General features: G+C 43.6%; 1 protein-coding gene across 5 annotated transcripts in view; it reads left to right on the top strand.

Moving 5' to 3' along the window:
• CLPB (caseinolytic mitochondrial matrix peptidase chaperone subunit B) overlaps positions 1–15,103 on the top strand; it is a 149,174-nt gene that overhangs the window by 26,726 nt on the left and 107,345 nt on the right. For 2 of the 5 annotated variants that reach the window (XM_050756153.1, XM_050756155.1), the window contains exon 3: positions 5,112–5,198. The exons of 2 other annotated variants lie outside the window; for them this stretch is intronic. In XM_050756153.1, the coding sequence (XP_050612110.1) occupies positions 5,112–5,198 (87 nt within the window). Of the gene's footprint in view, positions 1–1,636; positions 1,742–5,111; positions 5,199–15,103 lie in introns of those variants that run through there. One more of the 5 variants, XM_050756157.1, reaches the window with a different exon arrangement.

Raw genomic sequence — 15,103 nt, 5'->3', positions numbered from 1 at the left:
TGCTTCAGCCTCCTGAGTAGCTTGGATTACAGGTACCGGCCACCATGCCAGGCTAATTTTTTATATTTTTAATAGAGACGGGGTTTCACCATGTTGACCAGGCTGGTCTCAAACTCCTGACCTCAGGTGATCCACCTGCCAGAGCCTGGATTTGAAATGAGATCTTTGCTGCTGATTTTTCTGACCCCCTCTACTGCCTGAGAGTTGTGCAAGAGCTTGGATTCAACTCTGGACCTTTTTTTTTTTTTTTTTTTTTTTTTTTTGAGATGGAGCCTCTCTCTGTTGCCCAGGCTGGAGTGCAGTGGCGTGCTCTCAGCTCTCTGCAACCTCTACCTCCCGAGTTCAAGTGACTCTCATATGTCAGCCACCTGAGTAGCTGGGATTACAGGTGCCTGCCACCACGCCCGACTAATTTTTGTATTTTTAGTGAGACGGGATTTCGCCTTGTTGGCTGGCCTGGTCTTGAACTCCTGACCTCAGGTGATCCATCCTCCTCGGCCTCTCAAAGTGCTGGGATTACAGGTGTGAGCCACCATGCCTGACTTCCACCCTGGACTTCTAATGTGGTCTACTCTTGTGTCTACTACCCTGGGCAGTCCCCCGATAGGGGTCACCTACTGCTACCCTGCCAAGAAGGAGACGTAGTTCGTTAGGGAAGGACCTTCCACAAGTCTGGAGTGAGCCCAGAAAGGCCCACCATGCCCACCCTGCCTCCCTAGCCCCTGGACACAGGCTGCTCTGGCCTGAGTGGCAGCCTGCGTTAAGCATTCTACTCATCATCTCAGGGATGATGGAATCCTAACCTTTTCGGAGATACTATATTCTGTCACAAGCATTGCTCTTTTTAAAAGAGATTAATTCACTTGCCACATTTTGCCCATTGGTGAAAATCACAGGGGAGAGCAAGGGTGGCTTTCTCAGGCCTCAAAGGCCCTTTCAGCCGCTGTCAGTGGGCAGCCCGCCCCCTAGCTGGCCCAGGACTTTGAAATGACTGCCCACTGGGCATTCACTTGCAAAGCAACACAGTGAAATGCAGGACACCTGGTTTGTGAAATCCCAACTTTTTGAGCTGCTCTGCACAGAGGGGAGGCAGGGGAGGCACCTACCCAGCTCTTTCAGAGTTACTTGCGGTTGGGTTCTCTTGTGGTCCTTTTTTTTTTTTTTTTTTTTTTAGGCGGAGTCTTGCCCTGTCACCCAGGCTGGAGTGCAGTGGCACGATCTCAGCTCACTGCAACCTCCACCTCCTGGGTTCAAGTGATTCTTCTGCCTCAGCCTCCCGAGTAGCTGGGATTACAGGTGTGCGCCACCATGCCCAGCTAATTTTTTGTATTTTTTGTAGAGATGGGGTTTCATCATGCTAGCCAGGATGGTCTCGATCTCCTGACCTCGTGATCCACCCACCTTGGCCTCCCAAAGTGTTGGGATTACAGGTGTGAGCTGCTACACCCAGCCCGGTCCTTTCTTGATCTACCAGGTGCCACCACTCCTTACGAAGTTCTGTTTTAATCCTTAAAACCACCTTGCACAAGAGAGATTAATATCTTCCATTTCATAGCTAGTAAATGACAGAGCTAGAATCTGAACTCCAGCCTTTGGACTCCAGGATTATTGCTTTTTTTCCATTACACCTCAGTCCCAAGAGACTGCAAAGAACGATGCTCAGTCAAGAAGCTGGGCAGGGCTGAAAAACTGGAGTCTCACTGAAGAACATCAAGATTTCCTCCTCTGAATGGCCGCTCAGGTTTGTAGAGTCCTTTCCTTCATGTTTCAGTGCCGCCTCCTAAAACTCCTGTGACTCTGGGAGGATTGTGATCCTCAGTGGACCTATGAAGAGACTGATGCTTAGCCAGATGATGTTCCTTCCTTTAGGGCATTAGAATAGTAGGTGGGAGAGCTAGAGCTAGAACCCAGGTCTCCTCACTCTCCCGAGATTCAGTGAATCCCGAGATTCATTGCTGAATGAATGAACAAAGTGCCTGGAGCCAGCCTCGCTGAATTATCCAGGTCATCCTGTGTGATCACATCTTAGAATCCCTGGATATTGGCCAACTTGCCACTACCAGCTTGAGAGTGCAACACTTTGTTCCATCAAAATGATGGAAGTGAGATAGGATAGTAGGATCTGTATTGAATACCTGCTATATGCCCAAGGCTGGGATCTTGTAAATTAGAGATTATTATCCCAAAGGTCAGAAGACTGAAAATTAGAGTTGATTTGCTTAGAGTTATCTAGCTGGATCAGAATTCAAATCAAGGTCTGACTTACTCCAACACCCTGTATTTGTCCGCTTCTTTTTATTAGACTGCACTCAACCCTTGAGGGATAGTAGGAGGAGGCATTTCAATCTTCTTTCTTCAGCCCTACCTCTAGAGCAGTGCTGCTTCCACAATTTTCTATTGAATTCTAATGAATTTTCTATGTTAAATTTTAATGAAGTTAGCCCAGCTAATTTTTTGTATTTTTAGTAGAGATTGGGTTTCACCATGTTAGCCAGGATGGTCTTGATCTCTTGACCTTGTGATCCACCCACTTCGGCCTCCTAAAGTGCTGGGATTACAGGCGTGAGCCATGGTGCCTGTCCTTGAAGAGGGTTCTGAGGCTCTTTCAAAGGCTCCACAGCAAGAGCTACTGGGAGAGATTTGTGATATCCCTCTTAGATGTGGCAGTGCAGGACAGTTAGCACGCATGCCAGGAATCTGTCAAACCTTTAGACTGAGCTTTTATTCTAGTCTCCATTACTGATTTCATGGGGGCTGTGAACACCTGATCATTATATGTAAAAAAAATTTTTTTGAGTGTGTGTGCTCCTATGCACTTTTCTGGAAGAAATTCAGTTGTAGTCACAAAAGAGCCCCTAGCTCAGAAAGGTTTATGCCCACTGCCTTGGCCTCCTAGTCTGACATTTGAGGCCTTGTGTTGGCTCTGCATACCTCAGCAGCTGTCTGTTTCTTTGCTGTGAACTTCCACCCAGATGGAGCTGCCCGATGGTCTCTGAATGTTCCTTTCCTGCTTTGCAGTTATATCCTGTTTCTTGCCTTGATTGACGTGCACTTCCTTCCACTTCTCTAAACTCTTCCCCTTCTTCAAGACACTATTCAAGTTCATTGCCTCAGAAGCCTCTGATTTTCTTCAGCCTATCCTGATTTTCTAGCCTTTTGGACTGAGGGTCAGAGAAGCGAGGCCATCCCATCAGGATCATAGGGTCAGAACCATGCGCTCTCTACCATATTACATGACCTGCTAAACGAGGAGAAGAGGTTTTGTAAATTAGACAGGATTCTTAGCTTCTTTAACATTCTTGGCCATAGAAAATTGTTTCTGCATAAAAGAAGTTTAACATTATATATAGTAAGAGACCTTCACCAGAATAAATCCTCCAAACTAGAGGTAAGAAAGGAAGGTTTCCTAACCTCTCTTAATACTCTCCCCTCACATGTTGTGCCCCAGTCATACCAAACATCTTAGGGGGTCTCATGTACCCCATGTCTGCTCTGGGTGAGGAGGACCGCCTGTACCTGGAATACTCCTTCCCCTCCCTCACCCCCTTTTTTTTGGCCAGTTCCCCTTTATCAGCACCTCCCCAGAGAGGCCTTTTTGGCCACTGAGACTGGGTTAAATTTCCTTGTTGTGCACCTGCAACGCAAAGTCCCATTCGTAGCACTCATGAGATGTGCAGTTCTGTGGTCTGTCTCCCCCTTGGGCTTTGACAGTACCTTTGAAAGTATTTGAGAGAAGCCTTAGTACATGATGTTTCTCATCATCCTCTCAAGCCTTAGTTACCTGCTAACATCAGCAACACAGAGATTTTATTTGACCTGGTCTGTAGGGACATTTACTATAGATCGTGGCACAAGAATGGTGCTAGGACTCAAACCCAAGCCTTTGGACTCTCCGTCCTTTGGCTAGAACCCACTGAAAAACAGCCTCCTAGCTTCCCAAACCCCTTCCTCCTTTTCTTGGCACTGTGTTCTTTGATATACTGTCTTGAGCCGTGTCTTCTCCTCATCCTTATCCAGAATCTAGCACAGGACCAAGTGCATGTCATACCGATTCACTGAAATCAGTGTAGTGTTTGTCTTTCATGTTATCTAGAGCCAGGTTCTGTCTGGAGGAAGGGTGGTGAGGTGAGGAGGAGCCTGGCTTTAGAGTCACTGCCAACCAGTCACTGCACTGCCCATTAACTAGCTGTGCGACCTGAAACAAGTCATTTCCTTTCACCTAAGTGAGCCTGTTACCTTATCCCTGAAAAGAGGCAATTACTCTTAGCGCCTTAGGTGGTGTCAAGAGTACCTGGAATCATGAATGTAAAGTACCTGGGGTAGTTCCTGCTTGTAGAAGGTGCTCAGTTCATTCTATTTAACCACCCCTACATTGTTGGTCCCCCTGTTCCTAGGAGCCAAAATTCAGACTTTTAGTGGGATACTTTAAATTCTGTGTTTGTTAATTTATTTAACAATTATTGAGTTTCTACAATGTGTTAGGCACTGGCATATAGATTCCGGTAGGGTCTGTGTGGACTCTCCTAGGAACCTAATCTATTGTTTCCATCTTTCCTTGGGTTGAAGGATTTTCAATTTCCAAACAACCACAATACAGATAAACTTGAGGAATGTGATCATTTTGTGAACTGAAAACTACCTAGATAAGACATGTCATTAGGCATTCTGTTCCTAGCATTGGGAAATTAAGGAAGAGCTGTGCACTGGATGAGTCAAGGAAGGCTTCCTTCTCAGGAGTCCACAAGCCATAAGGATTGTATTAAATAGCATGAGGGGAGAATTCAAATAGGCAAAGGGGCAGGGAGAGAGCATTCTGGACCAAGGGAGTGAGAGTGTCAGAGTATTAAGATAGGGAGGGACCATTCTTTTCTCAAAGGGTTTGAAAGATAATAAGGGGGACAGACTGACTTAAGGGAAGGAGAAAGGTAGGGGAAGCCTTGATGGGGCAGAATGGCCAGAGGAGCTGAGATTGGGAATGTAGTCCTCAAAGGCCTCTATTTCCCAATTCATACAGCCTCTCTTTGTTGACTGTGCCATTTTTTCTATGGTTTTTTCTACTTTTACATCCGTGATAAACCATACACTGAAAATATTCCTCTGTCTTGTTTTAGGCTGTTGTCAGAAGGTGCAGATGTCAATGCAAAGCACAGACTTGGCTGGACAGCACTCATGGTGGCAGCCATCAACCGAAACAACAGGTGAGAGACCTCCTTCCACACAGGGCTCCTTTAGGCAGATCTCTGCAGACCTTGCTCCTTAGCACTCTCCCACCTGGTGTGCCTCCCTGCTGTCTTCTCCAGAGGCAGGGAGATGGATTCAGATGGAGGTACTGGACTTCACCTGGTGCATTGGACTGTATAGTAGCTGTGGACAGGAAAGATGTAGCCTTGAATCCCAGCTCCCTCAGTCATTGGCTTTGTGACCTTAGGCAAGTCATTTGCATTATTGTAGCAACCAAATGTTTGGAAGCCTGTTGTAAGTGGTTGTGTGTATAGGTGCAAGTTATTGTCATGTTTTGTTAACCACCGTCTGTTGATCTTGAGAAGTCTGCAGTTACTGTCCCCAGTGAGTGCTCCTCCAGGGGCTTTTTCTTTGGAGGTTCTGATGGAAACTAGGAAGATGGGGGACTTCTTTCCCTCCCTTTGGAGGCTATGCTATTTTCCTGTCCCCTCCCCGATCCTATCAGGGTTGTAGCTATTGTATGAAGATTGTAATAGTTTACTTTGTGTAGTGAGTTATCTAATTCTCACAATCACTCCACAAAATATGTAATGCTCATTTTGTAGCTCAGAAAACTGAAACCCAAAGACATAAAGTGATTTATTTGTGCCACATGGACAAGATTTACAACCTGGTTTGGCTGCCTGTAAGATCCATGTTTTTGGGTTTTGGGGTTTTTTTGAAGTACAGTCTTGCTTGGTCACCCAGGCTGGAGTGCGGTGGCATGATCAATGGTTCGCTGCAGCCCTGGCCTCCTGGGTTCAAGTGACCCACCCACCTCACCCTCCTGAGTAGCTGGGACTACAGTTATGCACCATCACACTGGGCTAATTTTTTTTTTTTAAAGATAGGGGTCTCACTGTGCTACCCAGGTTGGTCTTGAACTCCTGGCCTTAAAGTGCTCCTGCACCCTCAGCCTACTAAAGTATTGGGATTACAGGCGTGAGCCACCGTACCCAGCCATGGTCTGTGTTTTTTACTTTATCTCACTGCTACCTCCCGATGCCAGATACCAGCCTAGTGCTGATGCTGCCTTTACATTTCAGTCTGTTCTGGTTTCTGCCTTGGAGTCTGTATAATTCTGGAAGTGCTGGAATGAAGTACACGTTTGCTCTAGCTATGATTGTTCGAAAGAATTTATTAAATAAGAGCAAAAAGAGATATTTTCAAAGAAAGCAGACTGGGTGCTTTAGTAACAGCCATTAAAATTGATAGTTGGAGGTACCAATTTCAATTCTTTCTGCAAGTAGGTGTTTAAGGCGTACTGGCCACCTGTGAAAAGATTGTAAGTGTGAAAGAACAAATGTAACTGGGATTTTATGATATAGAGATAGTACTGCCTCAGCCTGAATGAGAGTTAGCTGTACATGAGATGGGTCTCTCTTCTCTGCTCCTTTGTTGTGGACTTGTTCTCAGTCACTCAGTTTCCTGATTTGCTCTCTTTAGCTCCAAGCACCTATTCTTTTTTCTTTTTTTTTTGAGATGGAGTCTCACTCTGTTGCCAGGCTGGAGTGCAGTGGCCTGACCTCGGATCCCTGCAAGCTCCGCCTCCTGGGTTCAGGCAATTCTGCTGCCTCAGCATCCCGAGTAGCTGGGACTACAGGCGCACTCCACCACGCCCAGCTGATTTTTTTGTATTTTTAGTAGAGATGGGGTTTCACCATGTTGGCCAGGGTGGTCTCGATCTCCCGACCTTGTGATCTGCCTGCCTTGGCCTCCCAAAGTGCTGGGATTACAGGTGTGAGCCACCGTGCCTGGCGCATCTATTCTTTAAAAGCAAAATTGATATAAATAGGCTTCGTAGTTGAGACCTAGAGTCCAGTCCTGGTTCCAAGCCTTAATTGAATTTCAGAGCTCCATGGATAGCCTGTTTCTTCATCAGAAATTAATTATTTCTATGAATATTAAGTAAATATCTGCCTTTAGCCAGGCCCTGTGCTAGTGTTTGCAGAATCTGAGACCTTGGGGAGTTTGCAGTCTAATGGGGAAAACAAATGCAAGTAAAGAGACATAGTATAGTATGATCAGTGATTTCAGAGCAGTGTGTATGTGATACTATCAAAGCAGAGGGTGTGAGGGGACTCAATGTGGCAGCATAGTAGATTCTCACCATATTCTTTTGAGAATCAAATAAGGTAATGTATGTGCTACAGATTATAAATGGTGGGTTGTTAGTCCCTGATGCCCCCATTAGATCTCTGTACACAAACACACGTGTTATTCTATGCCACTGGTAGTTCACCACATGCACCAGTCTTTTCCCCCAGCTTGTAGGTGTTTCCCTCTGCAAGAAACAGCCAGTGGTGCTAAAGAAGGAGAGATGGAGAGGTGTGTTCCCTTCTGTGTGTAGTATTTTCAAGGTGGAGACTGAATAGGAAACAGCACAATGCTTAAGAATACTGTCAATTAGTGATCAGTTGGCTAGTAGATGTGCTTTTGGGGACACATCTCTTTGAATCTAATGAGTTGTTGGCTTAACTGATTGCTCTGTCTTTATCCAGAGCTGTTAGCAATCAGTGATGCTTGTTGAGAAAAGTGAGAGTGTTGGCTTGTATTTACTTGCTTTGGTTCGTAGGACTAATTAAGTATCCATTTTGTGACCTTCTCTTCCTTCCACTATCTAGGGAGGACAGATTTTTACTGAAAATGGCACACTCTTGGCTTGGATTCATGTGTTCTTATCACAGAATTTTTTTTGGCCCCTACTGTTTGCCACGTACTGTTCTACGTACTTGAAATAACATTGATGAAAAACAAAGATCCCTGCCCACATAGAGCTGCTTTCTGTATTAGTTGTGGTCCTTTGGTAGAGAAAGGCGTGGATAGACAATAAACAATGAGTATAATGGATATGTAAACTATATAATATATTAGAAGATAAGAAGGGCCATGGGAAAAAGGAAAAGTAGAACTTGTTAAAAAGGAAATACCAGGAGTACATTGGTCGGGGTGAGTAGGCCTCATTGTTAAGGTGTGCTATGAGTAGTCTTGAAGGATTATCATATCCATACCAGCACAATCTGCCAATAAGTTTTTCCTTAGTAGAACTGTACTGGTTTTCATATAATCAATCACCAAATCCTTCCAGAATCATATTGGTCGGGCCTGAAATGCTACCACCTTTGAATTAGATTTTGATGAAGGGAAGATAGAGGGGGAGCACCCTTGATTCAAGGCTGAAAAAAGAGAACCTTCACCTCCTTTAGGATGCAGGCAGCCACAAGCTCAAGAGAGAGATCCTCAGAGTAGCCCAATCATTTCACGCTAATGCTGCTTAATAATATGTTAAGTCTTTAGGGATATAGAATACAATAGTCTCTATCCTTAAGGAGCGTAACGTCTTATGAATTTCTAGATCTGTATGTTCTTTTTATTTAGGTTTGAATAGGAAATAACAGTGCTATATAACTACATTTTAAAAATATGTACAATAGTTTAATTTATAATTTATTTTCTCCTTTTATTTCCAAAAAGAGTTTGAAGTGACTTAAATTAAAATACAAATATAAATATACACAGGAGAGGGAAAACTGGATCAAGATCAGAAATCATATTGGTTAAAGAAAAGATAATTGTATAAAGATTGAGCCAGAGATTCTGTTTTCTGAAAATAGATTTATTGTTTTTGTAAAAATCATATAGAAAATAGTAGTCACCTGAATTCTCTCCATCTAGAAATTGTTATATATATGTTTATGTACAAATTTAACATGAATGGGACCATGCTGTATTTATTGTAAATTAAGTAATTAGGGAAATTGAGTATTACTTTAGGTTGAAGTTTCCTGATAGGGCAAAAAAGGGATACAGAGAGTTCTATCTTTGTATATTATATATACATTTTTTTATATTATTATATTTATAATATATATATTATCATTATGTATATCCAGCAAACATATTTAAAAACTCTGTGGTGTCAGGTGCTAATGTGCTAGGCTATCAGGAATTCAGAGAATAAGCAGTCACAGCTTTTGCCTTAAGAAGCTTACTTGGACTGCCGACATCAAGGACTTGAGTAATGTGATGGCCATTGTCTTCAGTAGCCGTGCTGCCAAAGCTTTACCAACATTCTACTAGGACAATCGTTTTGCCAGCCCTAGTAACAGCTTGGGTATAGTATTGACTCAAGGAACAGTCATTGGGGGTCTGGCCCCCTTCTCCACAGTGAGCCCTCTATAAGCCTCATGCCACAAGGCACTTGTTTAGCCTGAGTCTGGGTGTCTCATTCTATATTGCACTCTGACCCAGTCCAGCTAAAGGCTAAGCCACAGAGTCCCAGAATGATCACTGTGACTTAGCATAGCCTTCACCGGCTTGTGCAAATATACACAGCCTTCAGCTAAATTCAATTAGTTTTTCTTTACGAAGGGAAAGAAATCCAATTTTACCAAACATGGACAGACGGTGGAAGGCACTTTGATGTTACAACCTCTCGGTGATGCTTTACTTAGTCACAAGTTCATAAGCAAGAAGGCTTAATTACTTGGGAAAACACAGGATTAAAACTGGACACAATGGCTGAGTATCCGCTCTCGGGCGACTTGATTCGAACCCATGCACCCAGTTCGTGTGTGGTGCAAACTTTGATGTGTGCTATGACAAGCTGAAAGTCATGACCCCCTTGGGGAAGCTCCTTCAGATGGCATTTGCAGGATGTGTAGGCGGAGAGGCAGGGCCTGCCAGGCCTGTTTGCTCAACTTTGATGTCCAAGCAGCCACAGGCCCCGCTATTTGCTCTTCTACTGAGGGATGGATTGGGAGCCTCCTACCTTTCCCAGTGAACAATGATCAGCAATGAAGTGTGACGACTGTTGACCATTCCAGAAGTCTGGCGGACCAGAACAGGGCTTTGGGAGGTGCAGAGCCTGGGGGGCCAAAAGCTGTTCATAGGACAGTCATTTCTCCAGATATAGCTTTCCTTAAAGCTCTAGTGTTGTTAGGTGCTTGCAATGGAGATAAAAATAGTCTCATGAGTTTTAGCAGGTTTTAAGTACTCCTTGGCCCTCTGTTCCAGCAGCACTAAGATGTTTGTAAATTGGAAGTTTAAGTTGTTCCTAGTCCCTTAATTACAGTATATGTGCAGAGGATAGTGGTTTGGAAGAAAAATTGTATGACTTAGATTCTTATAATTTCTAATTCATAAAAAAAGATGTCAAAACATATATCTTATAAAGCAGTAGTACCCAGAACATATAAAGAAGTCTTACAAATCAATAATTTAAAAAAATCAAATTTTTTTAAATGGGCAAAAGATTTGAGCAGATGCTTCATCAAAAAAGAGATGGGTGGCAAATAAGCACATGAAAACATACTCAGTGCAAACTCAAGTCACAATGAGATACCACTACATACCTACTACGGTAGCTAAAATTTAGGAAAACTGACAATACCAAGGGCTGACAAGGGTACAGCACAATATTGATAAATCACTGATAGGAATGCATAATGGTATAGCCACATTGGAAAACACTTTGGCAGTTTCTTATAACGGTAAAGTATACATTTACCATACCACACAACAATAGCAACTCCTAGGTATTTGTCTAAGAGAAATAAAAACATACATCTGCAGAAATACCTGTATGTAAATATTTATAGCAGCTTTATTCATGACCACCAAAAACTAGAAATAACGCAAATGTCCATCAACTGGTGAATGGACAAATTGTGGTACATCCATACAGTGAAAACAGCCAAACAAACAATAACAACAACAACAACAAAAGCACCATGCTAAGCTAAAACCAACACAAAAAACCACCTACTCTGTAATTCCTTGTATATGACATTCTGGAGAAGACAGAACTTTAGGGACAGAAATCAGATTGGTGGTTGCCAGTGTTTGGGAATGGGCGGAGAATATATAGGAACTTTGGGGGATGATGGAGAAGTATTCTGTATCTTGATTATCGTGTAGGTTACATGAGTGTATATAATTATCAAAATTCATTAAATTATATATCTTGAAAAGGATGAATTTTATGATGTGTAAATGCTACTTCAGTAAACTGACTTTAAAAACTTTAAAAAGCTGTCATCTATCTCTTAATTTTCATTATTAATTGTGACCAGTGGCATACTGAGAATTTATGTTAGTAGTATCAAAATTAATTCATATTGTTAATGGTCACCTGGAATGTTGTGAATTCTTATTGTTGATGATATCTCACATTAGAGTGATATGCATTCTGATTTTTAGTAGGGAATGAAGATTTGTCAGTTCCTACTATCAGTGATGTAATGAAGTGTAATTACTGATGAATAGTGATAAATTCACTTTATGAGTAGTATACAGTGGACTTGTATAAGTTCATAAAGTATATGATTCTTCATTCCAGCAAGGAGAAAGTTGAGGGTACAGACTGGGAGCTTGCCTCTCCCCCACCATTCTTGGGTTCCTTATCTCTGGACTGTCATGCAGGGAGACCATAGTGAGGCCATTGTGGTGCTTCAGGAACCAAAGATCCTGAAAAGGGAGGCTGGTGTGGGGAGATTTTGATTTGATCCTGCTTGGGCTTGGTGGTGGCTTTTGCAAGCCCCTCCCTCAGAGAAGGTGAGAACTGCAAGGCAGAGCATGAAGCACAGCAGAACTGTTTGAAATTCCCCACAAGAGTCTCCCTCCCTCCTTCTGCCTTTTCTCCCCGAGTGCATTTCATCAGTGTCGGAAGGACTGGTTCCCGGCACTGCCTTCCCTGCTTGGCCAGGGTCCCTGAGGAACTGAGCTAATGAGTGGATAACACGCATTTGCCAAGGCCTTCCTGGATGTGGTACCTGGGCTTTGTTAATTTTAAAGGGCTGCCATCCTTGGCTGAAGACCATTCAATTCCCTCTCACAGCAGTCATTTATTTTTAGCATTTGCTTATTTTCCCTCTGCCTTACTAAGGGGAGAAGGTGCATTAAACCCTGTCTTTAAAAAAACAATAGCCTAAGCCAGATTGCTGTCCTACAGAAGAGGTTTTAAAGGCCTTCCTTTGTGGACCCCAACAGCTCCATGGGTGTTCTTAGAGTGAAGAGCAGGTGCTGCTCTTGCAGCTAGACCACAGGGAGGCTGCCCTTCCTTGCTGGCTAGCTGTAGGTGGGGCAGGTAGAGTACCAGTGTACCTGTGCTTGAAAGTAGGTCCTTAGGGAGCCTAACCAAGCACATGGAAGTTGGTCCTTAGGGGCATAGAGCCTTTTCCGTCTTCTAACCTACTCTTGGTCTGGCTTCATGCTGTAGAGTAGGGCTTCCTTCTGCCCAAGGAGGCTGGGCTTTGTGCTGTGTGATCTCCTGACTGTAGTAATGATGATGGCAATAGCTGATTGGGTGCTTTCTGTGTGCCAAGCCCATGTCAAGCACTTCTCATGTTGGGTCTAATCCTCAGGGCAATCTTGAAAGGGAGGAATTATTATTTCTATTTTACAGATAGGGAAAATGAAGCTCAGAGTTGCCCAAGGTTGTCCAGTTAGTAAAAGAAGGAGCCAGGATTTGAAGCTGGGTCTTTCTGAACCCCAAACCCTTGCTCTTTCCACTGAACTACACTGCCTATGGAGGGAAGGGGCAGGGAGCAAGGCCATGGGATGGACCGAAGGATGCTGGGACCAGGAGTCAAGTCGGCTCTATCAGGGTTTCTTGATGCTCCATGATGTATTAGATGGATTTTGAGAAATGTAAAAACAGACAAGCCACTCTCCTTGTTCTCAAAAAGCTGACAGTCAGAAAAGGGATAAAAGTCCCACTTTGGAGAATGAGGCAGAATGTGTTAGTGCCACAGAGAAGAAAACGTAGAGTGCTGTGAAGGAGATGATGCTGTGTAGAGGCAGCATCATGAAAAGAGGCCCTTTCAGAGGAGTCAGTCCTTGAAAGATGGACAGGATTTGATTGGTAACATAGGGAGTAGGGGGAGAGCATTTCCAGAAGGACCATTGTGAGCATAGGCTCACAAAGTTGGAAAGTAGAGATATGCTAGTAGGAGCAACTGGCAGGGAACCCTAGAACATGGGATGCCTGAGCAGGGTACCTTGATATAGGCTGGCTTTTGTTATGGCCACCAGCCCAGTGCAGGACAGTAACCAGTATTCCCCAGCAAGGAAGGGTGGGTGAGGGTGCTGGCCAAGTGCCCAGAATGCCAGCACCGTGCCCCTAGAAAAGTGTGCTGGGCTTGACGTTTCTCCCACCCCTACTGCTATGACCGATTATCTCTGAGTAACAAAGAGTCATTTCTAATCCCATTTGGAATCGTTGCTCAAGATAATCCTGTTTTGTGGTAATGATATTCCAATTCCAGCATGCACCCGTAGTTTGGCAGACACATGCCTTAACCCCAGGCTTCTCAAGACACTGCTCCCTGGAAATCAGTGCCAGCTCATTTGCCTAACCTGACAGTCTCAGGGTACACTTCCTGGGCCCAATGCTCTATTCTGTCCTGGGGTTCTGTGTTCAGTGCTGTCTTCATGGAGAGTGGCAGTTGGGGATAGGAGAGCATCCAGTGTTCATTCAGTTCAGCTGCTTAGGGGAGGGTGCTCCATCTCTAGGAACTGTGAGATGGTCTAGTCCTGTACCTCTTCTTCGAGAGACTTCTTTAAAAACAACTGTACCATAAGCTGCTGATTTTAACAGAGCTGCCAGGCTGGTGGGCCAGGGGTTGGCAGTAGATACGATTTCTGGCTTTTAGTAAGATATTTGGATATCTCTAATGACATCTATATGAGTAAAATTATGATGTAAAAAATAGTATAGTCAGACTAATAAATGTAAATGATCTGGTTCATTGTTTATGTATGAATGGACATCAGACTAGAGAGCAGGCTTGAGTGGTGAGCCATGGGGCCTTGTCCTGTTCAGTATTTTATATCACTGATTTCATTGAGGTCGTTGATAAATTCCAACAGAGTAAAGGAAGCTTGAGGAGGTACTAATATATTGGGTGAAAAAATAGGGGACATTAAATAAAACCTCAGTGGGCTAGAGCAATGGTTAAATCTGTGTTGATAAAAACTAACAGGGATAAGTATATGGGTCAATAATTAAAATAAAAACCAACTGTAAAACCCAGCGTGCAAAACTTAGCAATACTAAAAGTAAAGCCTAGAAGCTGACTAAAAACCCATTATGTTGTCTGCTGTGCAACATCAGGCCCCAGAAGTGAATTGATTCAACAAATATTGACTGCCCTGTATATAGGCTCTATGTGTGAGGAGACGGAAATAGTCAAGGCACAGTCCCTGCTTTTGGGAGCATCCGGTCTACTTATGTATACTATGGTAGTGAAGAATAGGGGCTCTGGAGTGAAACTGCCTGAGTTGAAGACCTCACTCTGCCTCTTAAAGTTCTTAGCTTCCCCATCTGCAAGATGGGAATAACAGTGGCACCTACCTCAGCATAAGGTGGTTGCAAAGATTAAAGTGCACGTAAAACTATTTAGTGTAGTGCATAAGTAGGTATCTGCTGCTATTAATATTGTTTTTCTTTTTATTGTTACTTTCACCCGAGTCTAAGAGATATGCCAGCCTGATCATACTGTTCCGGATCATTTGCCTAGAGAGAGCCTAGTCTGGGTCCATACTATAATAAGTCCTAATATCTAGGGCCTGACCACACTGGCCTTAGGTTTGGTGAGCATGTATTATGAACCACAAATTGAAAGACATGGAAGTGTATTTAGAACTAGGCTGAGGATGTAAAATTGGGATTATCTTGGAAACCCTGTTGTGGGTGATCTTGATTCCCTGGCCATCTGCTTAACGTGCCATGCCTTCCTTGAGCCTTGCCCCTAATTACATCACCTCTGTCTGGGTTCACCACTGATTTTACCCTTGTCCATCTCAAACAGACTCCTTCTTATCCCAGCTAGCTGCTATGACCTGCTTTGCTTTAACTGCCATCTGAAAATATCACTGTTCC

Source organism: Macaca thibetana, chromosome 14 (assembly GCF_024542745.1).
Source record: "Macaca thibetana thibetana isolate TM-01 chromosome 14, ASM2454274v1, whole genome shotgun sequence".
Lineage (NCBI taxonomy): Eukaryota > Metazoa > Chordata > Mammalia > Primates > Cercopithecidae > Macaca > Macaca thibetana.
Note: the sequence above shows the minus strand (reverse complement) of the source record. Positions and strands in the feature narration are given on the sequence as shown.